The 14,702-nt window shown below is 44.4% G+C and overlaps 1 protein-coding gene across 4 annotated transcripts in view; it reads right to left on the reverse strand.

The window, feature by feature from the left end:
* LOC147454926 (propionyl-CoA carboxylase) overlaps positions 1–14,702 on the reverse strand; it is a 93,877-nt gene that overhangs the window by 23,511 nt on the left and 55,664 nt on the right. For all 4 annotated transcript variants that reach the window (XM_086516752.1, XM_086516751.1, XM_086516754.1 and 1 more), the window contains exon 6: positions 894–1,008. In XM_086516752.1, the coding sequence (XP_086372878.1) occupies positions 894–1,008 (115 nt within the window). The remainder of the gene's footprint in view (positions 1–893; positions 1,009–14,702) is intronic.

Genomic DNA, 14,702 nt, shown 5'->3' on the forward strand with positions numbered 1-14,702 from the left:
ATTTTTAAGTTCACAATCAACACCACCTCTGCCACCTACTTTCAGATGGTGAGAAATGGATAGTCTCAGCAATTTTTAGAGAATATATGTGTCCTGAGAATTCCTTGAACCAGACAGGTACACAAACCTCGTCAAAAGTGTTAATTTTTATATTTATAACGTCAAGGTCAAAGCTAGCACAAACCTCCCGCCCCGCCCCCCCCACCCCCCCCCCCCCCCCCCCAACCCCCACATAGTGAGAAATTGGACAGCCTCGGCAAAGGAGAGAAAGATAATGAGAAAATGGCATAAACTTTGGAAAAATGTTCTCCTCATGCTTGAGTCTCTCTCAAGCAGATTCTCCTGGCTCTCTTCCGGTGCAGCTTGAAGCAAAGCTTGATCAATGGATGTGGCGGATACAAGTTTTGATGTTCAATCATTAGATAGTTTTCGTGTCTAAACCTTCATAAGGGAAGCACTCAGGAAGTTTGGGTACTCAAAGGCTCAGAATATCAATGATCCATCAGGGCTCATGCTATAAGGACTACAATGGAACAAAATGACTACTGCAGCATGTCATTGTTAAGCTGCCATAATGCTCTAAAACTTCTGTTGGAGAGGAACCTAGAAGTTCATTTTGCGGAGTGGAGCAACCTTAGCACTTTCCGTCTTTCTGTGCTAACAAATCGTGCTCTCCAGTTTGACTATGAGCTAAGTTCAGCAGTTGATAGCTCACAAGATTTCTTGCTGTATATACATCAAAGGATATAAGTTTGACATATGAATGATATTCTGCACAAAGATCATTTCTACTCACTTCATGATTGCCTTCAACTAAACTCATAGACAAACAAACCGTTATAAATACCTTTATCAAAGTTTCCAGTGTGAGGTACAGAAATTACATAACATACCAGGGTGAGCAAAGTAGCCCCCTGTAACTTGGCAACCACACTCTAGAAGATGCCCTGCAAGTGTTCCTTGTGCAAGTTTTTCAAAATTATCCCAGTTCCATCCGAGTTCATAAACCTGAACATTTTACACATAAGGTAAAGCCTTAATAGAACGTCACTTGAAAATGCAGAAAGTTTTCTACTAAAGCTTTGATAACCGTTTTGAGCATAGGTTTGATAAGCAATCTCAAATAAATCGAACTTGCAACTAGCCTGGATCAGGCAATCAAATGTCTAGCGACTAAGGTTTGACAAATATAATGCTTGCAAAAGTCGAGTTACAGAAGTGAACATCATTTGCTAAGAGCAGCCACAAGCTTTGCAAACACTCTGGAACTGCAGGTCTCCAAACTTGAATGCCGATTAACACTTGATTTTTGTGGACATGGTTTGTCAAAAGTTTTCCCCTTAGTCGGGAATTAAGTTATCATCTTCAATAGATGTAAGTTATCATCTTCAAAATCTATTAAGGAAGATGGGCCTCAATTATCATTCCGCATCTTAGCCAACAATAATCAAATTTATCCTACAAATTGACAAAGACATGGAAACAAGAAAGTAGACATCTAAGAAACATTAACAAGAGAAGAGGTGGAGAGAGAAAGAGAGCACAATGCGTTTTGCTATCTTAAGAGGTGGAGATAGGTCATGGATTCCAAAACTGTGGGACCAGGGTCTTGCAGCTGCAGTTAAAACTTAAAATTACCTGGTCTCCTTCTGCAGTATTGGCTACATCTTCCAAAGATTGGGAGGAGTCTTGAAGTTCTCTTGGGTGAGGGTTAAGGCACCATCCGATGATGGCCAAACCCAACATCTTCCTTCATCCATCTCTTGTCAAGGACCCTCTCACTTTTTCTCTCCCCATTGTCCATAAAAGAGACTTAGCAGAGAGTTTACTGCATTGGGTCGCCACCACACTTTATTATATATTTACTTGCAGAGCAAGACATGTAGCAAACTTGGACACCCCAAGTCAAGATTCTACCGCGACACAGCAAAGATTCACTTCAAAACACTTCACGAATCAAATCAAAGATTCACTTCAAAACATGGCCTGGTGTAGTTCCGTGCCAAGAGATATTGGCCCCAAAGACTGGCGCCCCTTTCGGTATTTCTTTTTGTATTAATCTTTGAGTAAAGCACAACCGGCCCGCGGGTGCTCGCTCTCAGACTCTGCATCCAGATGCTCTGAGAAGTGAGCCCCCTTGGGTCACTTATAAAGGTTTTACAAGGGTTGCTAAAAGCAGAGCCCCAAAAGCATTAAACTTCAAAAGCCATTTCTCCCAAAAGCTAGCGCTGCCAAAAGCAACCAGTGGAAATCGCGCCACATCATTGTCAGGTTCATTCTGGAGCTGTCATTGCTCCGAATTCGTCATCCATTATCATCGGATTCGCATGTTATCTGCACACATCCAGCAAGTTCTTCCAGAGAACATTAATCTCATACGTAAATCAAATTCATCTTCAAAAATTCCTATTTCAAAGTTCTTCATCCACACACTTAGTTCATACTGAACACAATGTTTCAATCATCTACTCATCTCATATGTCCAGAAGTCTTGATGCACCTAGATCCATGTGTAGCCATCTCATCCCGCATGAACTCTTGATGCGCTCACCACAGTATCTAGTCATCTCATTCATATGGGAATCTTGATGCACTAGAATCATTCAACATTTGTCATCTTTCATTCATTCAAATTCATCATTCTTATCTCGAATCGAAAAGATATTCGATTCATTCTTGAGGTGTCGTCGCTGTCGATCTCACCATCTCATCCTTGATTTCACCTGCAAAACAAGCAAGGAGATGACTCACCTCGTTGCAAAAGAGTGGATGTCCAGCTCCATGCTTCCCAATCCATACAGAAGCGAGTTACTCGCTCCTATTTCCGGTTATCTATCACAAACAACCAGATTGTCAGTACATCAATATCTCTTTCAATGTGCTTTCCAATATCGGGTTCGTCTTCTGGTCAACAGTTCTGTTCCAGCTCTTCCTACGAGTAAAGCTTCCACTTTTCTGCACTCGTGTGTACTTTCAGCTTTCCACCCCGTCCTGAGAGGAGACTCAATGGCCTCATGCCATCTTGAGTGAATCTTATCAATCGGGTAATTCTTCAGGTGTTTCACAAATCTCGGGTCCCTAGAGTACTTAATCAATCTGTTCACACATATACCAAACTGCAGTTGACGTTTATACTCCGTTTTGGCAAACTTGTCCATCGATTTTTTTAAACCCAAATCTTCATTCTTTTCTTCAGCTCCCGTGCCAGATTTTCAACTTTTCTTTGCCTTCCCACTGAGAGGTGTCGTCTCTCTCAGATTCTCCACGAGAACCCATGTGTAATCTGGGATTCTTTATGGCTTTATGCCCTGTAAGACAGAGCGATGAAGATGGGAGCGCGCCTGATGCACTATGAAGGGTGGGAGTGGCTAATAAGTCCCGGGTCGGGACACGATGATTCTTTCACAAAAGTCCGCGTGAGCTGCAAAAAGGATCGGATCCTTCGTAGAAGAAGAATCTTTTTGTGCTTTGATACCAGTGTAACAAACTTGGACACCCCAAGTCAGATTCTACCGCGACACAACAGAGATTCACTTCAAAACACTTCACAAATCGACACGGTCTGGCGAAGTTCAGTGCCAAGAGATATTGGCCCCAAAGACTGGCGCCCCTTTCAATATTTCTTTTTATATTAATCTTTGAGCAAAGTACAACCGGCCCGCGGTTGCTTGCTCTCAGACTCTGCATCCAGATGCTCTAAGAAGTGAGCCCCCTTGGGTCACTTATAAAGGTTTTACAAGGGTTGCTAAAAGCAGAGCCCCAAAAGCATTAAACTTCAAAAGCTATGTCTCCAAGAAGCTAGCGCTGCCAAAAGAAGCCAGCAAAAATCGCGGAAATCTTGCCATGTCAACAGCCAATGTGTTTTACGGCAATCCGTACAGCAGCCATGTCAGCATGCCCTTCGCTTGCACCTAGGCCCCTCGGCAAAGGTCCATAAGTAGGACATGCCACGTCATCAGTTTGTGACAAGACACATGGCAAAAAAAAGATATAGTCTTGATTCTATTGAAGCCTTGTCCTCTCATATTGTTGAGCCTCTTCTAGTAGCTCCCACCCCAGCCACCACACTACCTCCCCTCCTATACCTCTTTTTGGTTCATCTTAACCCTCTCCATCCTCTTCTTCTTCTCCTTGTAATATACATTCCTCTTCTACGTCGGCTATTCTTATAAGTTATACCCTCTATGTCAAGAGATATTGGTAGCTCTTTTGCTAGTTTATTTTGTACTACACATGCGAAGCCCAAGGTTCCTCCTAGATAGGGTCAAACTCTACTTCCAGGTTTTCGTTAATCCAATTCAACGCTCTCGTGAGCGAGTTTCCACTCGTTGAGTCGCTCGTAGTTCACACTATGTGCATTATGTTTGATGTCTCACGTTGTTGAGCCAAATTTTGTAGAAAAGGCTACGCGTCACTCTCATTGGCATGAGGATATGATACTTGAGATGTCTTCTTTTGAGTTAATTTCCTAGTACCCACCAACTTGTAAGTGTCGCGTGGGGCCTAAATGACTTTGAACTGAGCCTAGCCACCCTTTTACTGCTCGGATTTCAGTGCCGATTGGCCCGACCAACTCGTGGCGACCTGACCTTCACTGCTACGGGTGAAACTCTCGGCCGTCAGTCGTTTCACACTGGCCATACAATGTCCGGCCATTTGTGACGTCAAAAAGAGGGTCCCAAAAATTAAATAAAAATCAAGGGAAAGAAACTAACAACTAAGGTTAGTCATTGCCACAGCCTCGTGACATACACCCCTCTTGACGCAAACGTCCTCGATTGCATGCCAAATGTACATGCCATAGATGATTTAGTGTGTTTAGAAACCTTTTACCATCGCATAGATAGAAATGACTTGAAATCTTCATACTTTTGTCATTTTGTCTACGATAAAAGTGAGCATAATACCTTTGACAATTGTGGAGCAATGTACACCTCTATTGCACTGAATCCGTAGGTACATTTGATGTGCTAGCTCCATCATGACCCCTCTTTTGAGCACGTTGAGTTAAGGCATACGTAGGCAAAAACCCAAAGGCCTCAAGGTAAAGCTGCAGTACATTCGTGACTGTAGCAGTTCGTTCTCTTCCATCCACTACATTCATAGGTGAATAGGCCCAAAGTAACACATGCTGAGCTTGGGAAATAACCTTTCCTTGCATTTCATCTTCTTTAACCTTGCCCTTTCAAACCGTAAGAGTACCCAATCACCAAGTGAAAACAACAATTCACGTCGGTAACGATCAACGATCCTTTTCAGCTTTGTGTAAGTCTTCTCCAACGCATGCTTCATTTTCTTATACATTTCATCCATGTTCTCAACATATTGATCTGCTTCGAAAATCTTGTCTGTTGTATGCAAAATGGGAGGAACCTTTTTGCCACCCTCAAAAAATGTCAAAAGGTGCCTTGCCTATTGACGAATGCAGCGCAGATCTAAGACAGTAGAATTAGCCTCTTCAGATTGTCCATCAGTTTGTGGATGAAATGAAGAGGAAAACTTGAGTGTGGTGCCCATGTTTTCAAACAAGCCTCTCCAAAACAGGCTCGTCATACAAGGATCACGATCACTGACAATAGACTGTGGCATACCATGGTACTTGAACACATTGTACATAAACAATCGTGCCATTTGATCAAATTTTATCTTCTTCTTGACAGGAATAAAATGGGCCTGCTTCCTGAACCTGCAAATAATGGTCCATACACCATCATTCCCTATCGGCGTTGTTGGAATGTCAAAGATAAAATCCATAGCAATACCTTCTCATGGCTTATCTTGAGTAGGCAATGGCTGCAACAACCCTCGTGCCTTTTGCCTGTCAAACTTGACCTTTTGGCAAATTAGCATACTCACACAAAGGCATCTACATCTCTCCTCAAAGTAGGCTAATAAAAGAATGTCTAGATCGCTTTCACTGTCGCATCTATAGCACGATGTCTTGCATATGGTGGGACATGACTTTCTACCATAGCCTTAGGTTGCAATGGCCAAGTGACACATGGTCTGCCATGCATCATCATAAAACCATCCTTGAGGAGGTAGTGCTCATGACGTTGCTCATCTTGCAACTGTTGAAAGATCCTTGCAAAATCTTCATTAGTAGTATACTATTCCTTCATGTCATCAAGCTCATGATGATAAGGAATTGACACAGCTGAAATTTGTGGCTTTTTTGATAACGCACTAGCTACAACATTCTTCTTGCCTTCCACATACACAATCTGAAAGTGGAACATAGAGAGAATGTTCGCCCATCGCATATGCTTTTCAGATAACTTTGACTGTGTCAAGAAGTATCGCAATGTCTGATGATATATTTGGACAACAAAATCAACACCTAACAGGTAGTGCTTCCAACTAGAAAGCGCATGAATCACAACCAATAGCTCTTTCTCATAGATTCGCATGGTCTTTTCTGGCCCTTGTAAGAATCTGCTCTCATTAGCTACTACCCGACCATCTTGCATTAACATTGCCCTAATACTATTGCCACACGCATCACACTGGACCACAAATGACTTCCTGAGATCTAGTAAAACAATTACTCGATCCAAAGTCATATTTTCCTTTAAGAGATTAAAAGTTGAAATCTCTCTTTGTGTCCACTCTCTAGTGGCAACCGAGACGGTAATGAATCAGAAAAACCGTCACTAAACTCTCGCATAAATGCTGATTTTTCTTTATCTAACGCAGATAAAGTAGACTGACAATTATTTGAAACATCACATATAAAAATCAAATACGCTGAAAGATGATTCTTATTACAGAAGTGATAGCCGAAGCAGATACAATAGCGACAGACTCCCCTTTAAGCTTTACATCAAGGATGTGAGTTTTGCCCCTATGCTCAAGGGTGATCTTTTTGTTGAAGACATCCAACACTCCATGTACACGGGATTCCCAACAGCGCATCGCACCCTTCGAGTGGCATGATATAAAATTCCTCTGTCGACATATGACTGAATATGCAGACGCAACTTTCCAATGATAGGAGTAACACACTCTGAGTGGCCAGGACATACCCTGCCTCTACTATCTACCCCACCTCTTCAGCTTTGATGCCCAACTCTGGTGAGATAAAGTTTGCTTTAGCACCTGGATCAAAGAAGATAAGTGTTGTCTGATCCCTCACTTTATCCCACACTCTCCATAACTCACTAGCATCAGAGTTTGGCCTATCACACCCCATATCTGGCACTAACCCGGCCGTAGGTTTGGGCTTCTTCCCTTTCTTGTCCTCTTTGTCCTCTGAGTCAGCTGGCCTCCTCCTCTGGGGACAATATACAACAAAATGACCAAGTTGCTCGCATATAAAGCATTTGTTCTCAGCCATTAAAGCCTTCTTTTCCTTGAACGACTTGCGCAGAAAAGGCTTCCTTTTCTTTTTCTTAGCCTGGCCTTCAAATGTCTTGGCTGAGTCCTTTGTCTTTGTCTGCCTTTTTTGATCCCTTTGACGCTTCAAGAGCTGCTTTTGCAAAGGGCTTCCTTGCTGAATTTTTCTTTGCCTGCACCCCTTTTCTCATTGCCCTGGAACCCACTATCTTCTCCCTTCGACAAGGCATGACCAGTGTTAGCAACTTCCATAAGTTAAGGGTGGCCACTATGCTCTTTGTACAGTGGTTTCTAAGGGTGGCCACTCTCCTCTTTAGGAGGCCCACAACAATACTTCTCAATTTGCTCTGTCAGTGGCACAAACCTGTGGGAAGTTACTGAGAGCAACGCTTTACAGAACCTCCGATTGTACTCCTCTAGGCTCTTGCAAGTAGCCACAGTGAGTTGGAGTCAATCTGTCATGACATCGTCTTCAAATTTGTTTGACAACCACGCAAATGCAAATATTTGCTTGAAGTAAACCCATGTGGCAAGTGCCTATCCTTGCATCAACAGCGTCGTCCACCATGTACGCGCATTACCTTTCAAGAAAGTGGCAACTTTCCTGACCTTGGAGGGTTCTGTAAAATTCCTGTCACAAACTACTGAGGTGTCAAAGCCCTAAAGAATGGAGCCGCCTTGCAGATCTTGGGCGAGGGCCCTAAACCCTAAGAACAAGTAACAGAAGAAGAAGTCCTACCAACTTATGGGGACCCCGTCCGATGGGGCCCCAGTGACATAAGGGAATTAAAATAAAGCATAACCCACCCACACACACACGCACAACTAATGATGTGGCAGTAGTACAGACGCTCCGGAAATTACGCTGATAGTGTTGACGTGGCAGGCCGTACGGATTTCTGTGTTTTGCGTTGACATGCTGAGGTGGCAGGCTGTACGGATTTCCATAAATTTTGCTGGCAGCTTTTGGGCATTGCTTTTGGACCAGATGCTTTTGAGTTTGAAGGCTTTTCATGTAAAACTGCTTTTGGGGCCTAGGGCCTTTAAATATGAGGCCATGGGCTCATTCTTTGGCATGCTTCTTGGAGAAGGTGCACAGTCTGGAGTACGGATTTGTACTGTGTTGGAGCCAATACTCTCTGGGGTGGAATCCCGCCACTCCGTGTCGTGTATCGTTGCTCTCTCTCAGTTTAGTTGCTATTGAAGTGCTAAAAGTCTGTCCAGTTTGTTCTTTTCTATTGGCAAGTGGTGCCTGTCTTGTGACAGTGGTATTAGAGCATCAGGCGTGTGCTTTTCTGAAAGCATACCAGTCCTACAAAAGAGCAGATAGAGCTACTAGAATTTTACTTGAAGTATCTTCGGGTCCCGACCCCGAACTTATTAGCCACTCCCACCCTTACCGGTCCTACAAAAGAGTAGACAGAGCTACTGGAATTTTACTTGAAGTATCTTCGAGTCCCGACCCCGGACTTATTAGCCACTGCCACCCTTACTGGTCCTACAAAAGAGCAGACAGAGCTACTAGAATTTTACTTGAAGTATCTTCGGGTCCCGACCCCAGACTTATTAGGCACTCCCTACTACATCGTGCATCGGGCGCGCTCTCGTCTTCTCGACGTCAACGAGCTTCACGACATTCTTTCGCGGCATCCTCAACAAATCTTCTGATGCTGCAAAGTTTTCAACAATTTTTAAATTACATGTTACCCCTTTGATGCCTCATGTGGTACCTCCTCCTCCGGCACTAGAAAGTACCAGGGCTTCCAACTGGCAACCTTCCCTGCCGTCTGTTCCGATTGGGAGAGTCTTCAGGAATATGGTGCAGCCATCTGACCCAGATCCAGTGCAACCACCTTTGCCACCATTGTTGCCCCCACCTCCACCGCCACCAGGATACAATGGTTGGAGCCCATATAGATACCCTTATTATCCATACCCAGGATATGCGCATAACCAACCCAAAGATTTCTAGGATGGCGAAACAACAGTCAAATTTTTCACCTTTTCCGGGGTGAAAGATCAAAAGAAAGCATTGCAGTTCCTACAGCAATTCGACACCATCTATGCTTTGGGGAACTATACAGAAGAATCCAAGATTTCTCGAGCAACGGGATTTCTTAGAGATAATGCTATGCAATGGTGGAGTTCAATCGCGACACAACTGCATGCTCCAAGGACTTGGAAAGCTTTCAAGACAATTTTTGCACGCAGTTACATCACTTCTATGTTTGAAGTCCGGATTTTGGCAAAGTGGGGCAACTTGAAAATGCTTGCCACCGAAACCATGGACGACTATAACCCAAGGTTTCTCGACGTGTACCTGCCGGTGTCCTTCTTTAGGATCGTTCCCTTGGAGGCCCAATGCGAGCGATACACCATTGGACTCCCATCACCATTTCAGGAATATTCTCTCTCGAAGCAAGTTTCCACCATGCAAGAGCTTATGGACCATGCTACGGTTAGCTACAAACTAATGAAGGGAAAGCTAGAGTTTACCACAGAAGAACCTCCGGCCACTAACCACAACTCTCGGCAACAACGAACAAATTCTCGAGAGTCTCGTGATAACCAACCGCAAAGGCCTCGTTAACGCCTCAACAACGAGACACCTTATTGCAAGAAGGCCGATGTTTTGGATGCTTTCAAACAGGGCATAACCATTCTAGTTGTCCCCATCGCATTGATAGACCAGCAAAGCCGACGCCCACACCGATGGTCGACAGAACCCCAGGGCCACCTCCTGCTAAGAGAGCTAGATCCGCTATTGGACTAGTTCCTGATATTTATGGCATACGCCTTGAGAGTACAAATGAATTGTGTCGAGCATATGGCAAAGTCAATGGCTTCAAAGCCCTTATTTTCTTTGACCCCGGAGCTACAGAGAACTTCATCCATCCAGAATTCTTAAAGCAGATGCACTTTGATTATGATGCAGAGGGTGGAGAAATTGAAGTTGAGCTAGCCATGGGGCAAACTCAAAAAGTGGTACCGCTCATTGGTGCTCTTCCAGTGACTATCCAAGATTATCATGGAAAAGCTGATTTCCACATCATGAAGTTGGGCAATTGCGACGTTCTCTTGGGCATGCCTTGGCACGACAAGAATGATGCTGCTCCATAGCTAGAAAGTATTGTTTGAAATTTGTTTGACATGGATGGTATCTATTTTGAACTCGTCTTGGTGCCGATTTGAAATGTTTTGACTATGATTTTAATATTGGTTTCAATGATTGGTGATTTTACTCCCGGGTGGAGTAATGAGAAATGTTGTTTTGGTATTGTTTGAACCTTCGAACCACGCAGATGGGATGTCTGGGGAGCGTTTGGTTGTATGCTTGAAAAATATTACTGTTGTTGTTTTGACTCTGGTTTTAATACTGGTTTCAATAATTGGTGATTTTACTCCCGGGTGGAGTAATGAGAATTGTTGTTTTGGTATTGTTTGAACCTTCGAACCACGCAGACGGGATGTCTGGGAAGCGTTTGGTTGTATGCTTGAAAAATATTACTGTTGTTAGGCCCGGACCTGGATGGTTATGCGAGAGGAGTATTAAGAAGTCCGAGCAGTGGTTACTCTCAGCACCTCCAAACGACGCAGGCTGTGGTCTAGGGAGCGTTTGGTTGTAAAAGGCCTCTATATCTCCCGGCCCGGACCTTTTTAGGTTATGCGGGAGGAGTGATGAGAGAGTCGTTGAATATCTCCCGGCCCGGACCTTTTCAGGTTATGCGGGAGGAGTGATGAGAGAGTCGTTGAATATCTCCCGGCCCGGACCTTGTTAGGTTATGCGGGAGGAGTGTTCATCGGTGACTTTATGTTTCTCTGTCTTGTAACATGCATATGTGAGCATTTGTGTTGCATTTCTGATGTGCCAACAACTGAATATTCCTAATTGGATGAGATTTCCTGGGTATGTAATTTTAGTGCATCAAGACACCTGTGGAAGATCAGTGCGGTCTGGGTGTGATGGCTAATTTTACTATGCCGGAATATCAAGAGTTCTGATCTGGACGAAAGGAGAAGCCAACTCCTTAACAAAAAAAAGAGCAAACTGATTGTCCCTCGGAAAATTTTTGAGCTAACTTGAGTTGTTTTGCAGGTATGTTGTAATCGCGGACGATTACTTTCTTCCAAGGAGGGATGTCACAAACTGTTGACGTGTCAAAAGCCCTGAAGAATGGAGCCAACTTGCAGATCCTGACCGAGGGGCCTAAACCCTAAGAAGAACAAGTAACAAAAAAAGAAGTCCTACCAACTTATGGGGACCCCGTCCCATGGGGCCCCAGTGACAGAAAGAAATTAAAATAAGCAGAACCCACCCACACACACACACGCAACTGATGACATGGCAACAATACGGACGCTCCGAAAATTACACTGACAATGTTGACGTGGCAGGCTGTACGGATTTCTACGTTTTGTGCTGACATGTTGACGTGACAGGCCGTACGGATTTCCACGTTTTGCGTTGACATGCTGATGTGGCAGGCTGTACAGATTTCCGTAAATTACACTGGCAACTTTTGGGCATTGCTTTTGGACCAGATGCTTTTGAGTTTGAAGGCTTTTCATGTAAAACTGCTTTTGGGGCCTAGGGCCTTTAAATATGAGGCCATGGGCTCATTCTCTGGCATGCTTCCTGGAGAAGGTGCAGAGTCTGGAGTACCGGTTTAACTGTGTTGATGCAATATAGAGAAAGGGGCGCCAAGGTTTGGGGCCAACACTCTTTGGGTGGAATTCCGCCACTCCATGTCGCGTGTCGTCTCTCTCTCTCTCTCAGTTCAGTTGTTATTGAAGTGCTAAAAGTTTGTTCAGTCTGTTCTTTTCTATTGGCACGTGGTGACCGTCTTGTGACAATGCCCCCCTACATAGGCACTATCAAATTGTTGGGAAAGTGAGAGCCTTTGTCTTATTCTCAAATCCGCTAAAAGTATCAAACTTCACAACTCCACCACCTTTTTTGTATGGTTTTGGCTTTTTAGTGCTCCCAAATTATCATAGGGAAGTGTCTGCAACATGGGCACTGTAATAGGGATCATCAATGCCCCTTGGCCATCGACATTCTGAGTCACTGGTGCCATATTTGCTTGTTGGTCGGAAAAATTAGCCATGCCAAAATTGCCCTAAGGCACCCCAAACTCGCTTTGATTGCACTGAAACCCTTGCTGCATGCCAATATTACCATACATGGGGTTTGGCATCATGCCTTGCAATCTGCAGACCCCCAAAGATTGTTTCTAGCATATATTGCTTGTTTCCAGGCGCATAACTAGCCATGCTCTGAAACAGAGATCCACCCCTGAAATACCCACGATGTACCATGGGTAGTAGAAGAACCTATTGCATAGCCTAGAAACTAGTTCCCTGTCCATTTAATGCAACATTTGGACTCTGATAGGTGGCTGGCTAAGCTAGTAAAGCCTGTGGTATAGGTGTCCTAACCACTTGTTCATGGACAAAAGCAATTTGTCTTGGAGCCCCAACTGACTCCGCCGTCTAATTGCCTAGTTATAAATCCTTGACCTTGTGCGCATTCACATCAACAAAAGGTACAGACAGTGGTGGCCGTGAACTCTCGCCAACCTCAAACACTATAGGGATAGCCATCCTCTCCTGTGAGAGGAACACTCTTCCCTAGTGCCATTCGTCCTGTCAGCCATAGTGTAATTCCAAGTTCCTGTGTTGTGTCTTCGCCAAAAACCAACCAAGGCTCACTTCTTAAAGAAGAAGTGATTCTGTCTCGGTGAAGGAACCATAAAACGGGCATGTAGACTCGCTAGAGGACGGTGGACTTTACCTTTCACCCGATCTTTACGCTCTTAAGCTTGACGACATAGTAACTTCATGACTAAGCCTGTGATTGGAAACCAAACTTAAAACAAAACACATCCTAGGAGCTAGAGTGCTTCCAAGCAAATAGTGACACCGCGTTGGCCCCAACAGTTAACGCCCCTCTCGGTATTCAATTAAAACTTTGGAGAAAACCTATAAATTTCTACGAGCTGTCCCACTTTTATCAAGCTGAAAATGACCTACTTTAGACCGATTTCTACAGCATAACCGCAATAGGAGGCTTCACAGACAAAATCCAAAAGCAAAAGGTGACTTTCCAAGCGCATTTGAGCACTTTCCCAAACTTGGCGAGAAATTGCAGCACGCTGAATTCTCTGTTGTTTTCCCCGAAAATGCACCAGAACGCCTGTACAGTGATCCCCTAGCTTCCCCGAAGCTCCTGGGGGTATTAGGGATCAAAAAGGTTCAAAACCCTAAACCTGCAAATATACACAGCAGGCTGTAATTTCCTGTTTCGGGCTCCGTTTCGCTTGCCAGTCGCATCCCTAGCAAGCCCTCAAGCTCCCGCACCTAAAGGACTACTTGCCCTTTGAATTGGACGTGATTTCTCGCGTGAAATCTCTCTGAGTTCAAATGTACCTGCGGGAGATTAGGAATTAGCTAGTCCAGTTCCTATGCAAGAGACTCTTGACTTGGCAATCGCGCATGAACCCACACAACTGTGCATACAGATGGAAAGCCCTTGAGCTCGGCATTATGTTTCTGTATTCAAAGGGGGAGAGGGGTGCACAAGAGCGGAATCATCGTGTTACATAGAGTAAGGGAAAAGGCAAAATTTCCATTAAAGTTGTGATCACCTGCAGCCACTACTCACACACACTGCAGTCTCACAACGAAGGAGAGGCGGCCCAAGTCAATCTCTCTCTCTCTTCAAATGGGTGCCCTGAGCTGATGTGGTCTTGCAAGTTCACTTGGAGTCGCCATGTGTCCAATTTGCCTCCTTTGAGTTAATTTCCTTGTACCCACCAACTTGTAAGTGTCGCGTGGGGCCTAAATGACTTTGAACTACGCGTAGGCACCCTTTTACTGCTCCAATTACAGTGCCGATTGGCCCGACCAACTCGTGGCAACTTGACCTTCACTGCTGCAGGTGAAACTCTCGGTTGTCCGTCGTTTCACACTGGCCATACAATGTCAGGCCATTTGTGAATTCAAAAAGAGGGTCCCAAAAATTAAATAAAAATCATGGGGAAAAACCAACAACTAAGCATAGTGGTTGCCACAGCCTCGTGACAATCCACCACTTGATCCTCAAGGCACTGATTTGGACATTAGCAACAGGTTTGAAGACATAAATTCAGCTTACGAGCGGCATTTCCCTTCTTTGGCAAAAACTGCTAAGAAGTCTGCTCAAGAGAAGGCTTTGAAGACCTCTAAGCTTAGGAGGTCGTCTAGGCTTAATCTGTAACGAGAGGGCACCACGTGCCAACGGAAAAGAACAGACCGAACAGACTTTAGACGCTTAAAAACAACCGAACTGAGAGAGACACATTGTACATGAGACACAGAGTCGCGCC

The sequence above is a fragment of the Adiantum capillus-veneris genome, chromosome 7 (assembly GCF_014529385.1).
Source record: "Adiantum capillus-veneris isolate H3 chromosome 7, ASM1452938v2, whole genome shotgun sequence".
Classification (NCBI taxonomy): domain Eukaryota; kingdom Viridiplantae; phylum Streptophyta; class Polypodiopsida; order Polypodiales; family Pteridaceae; genus Adiantum; species Adiantum capillus-veneris.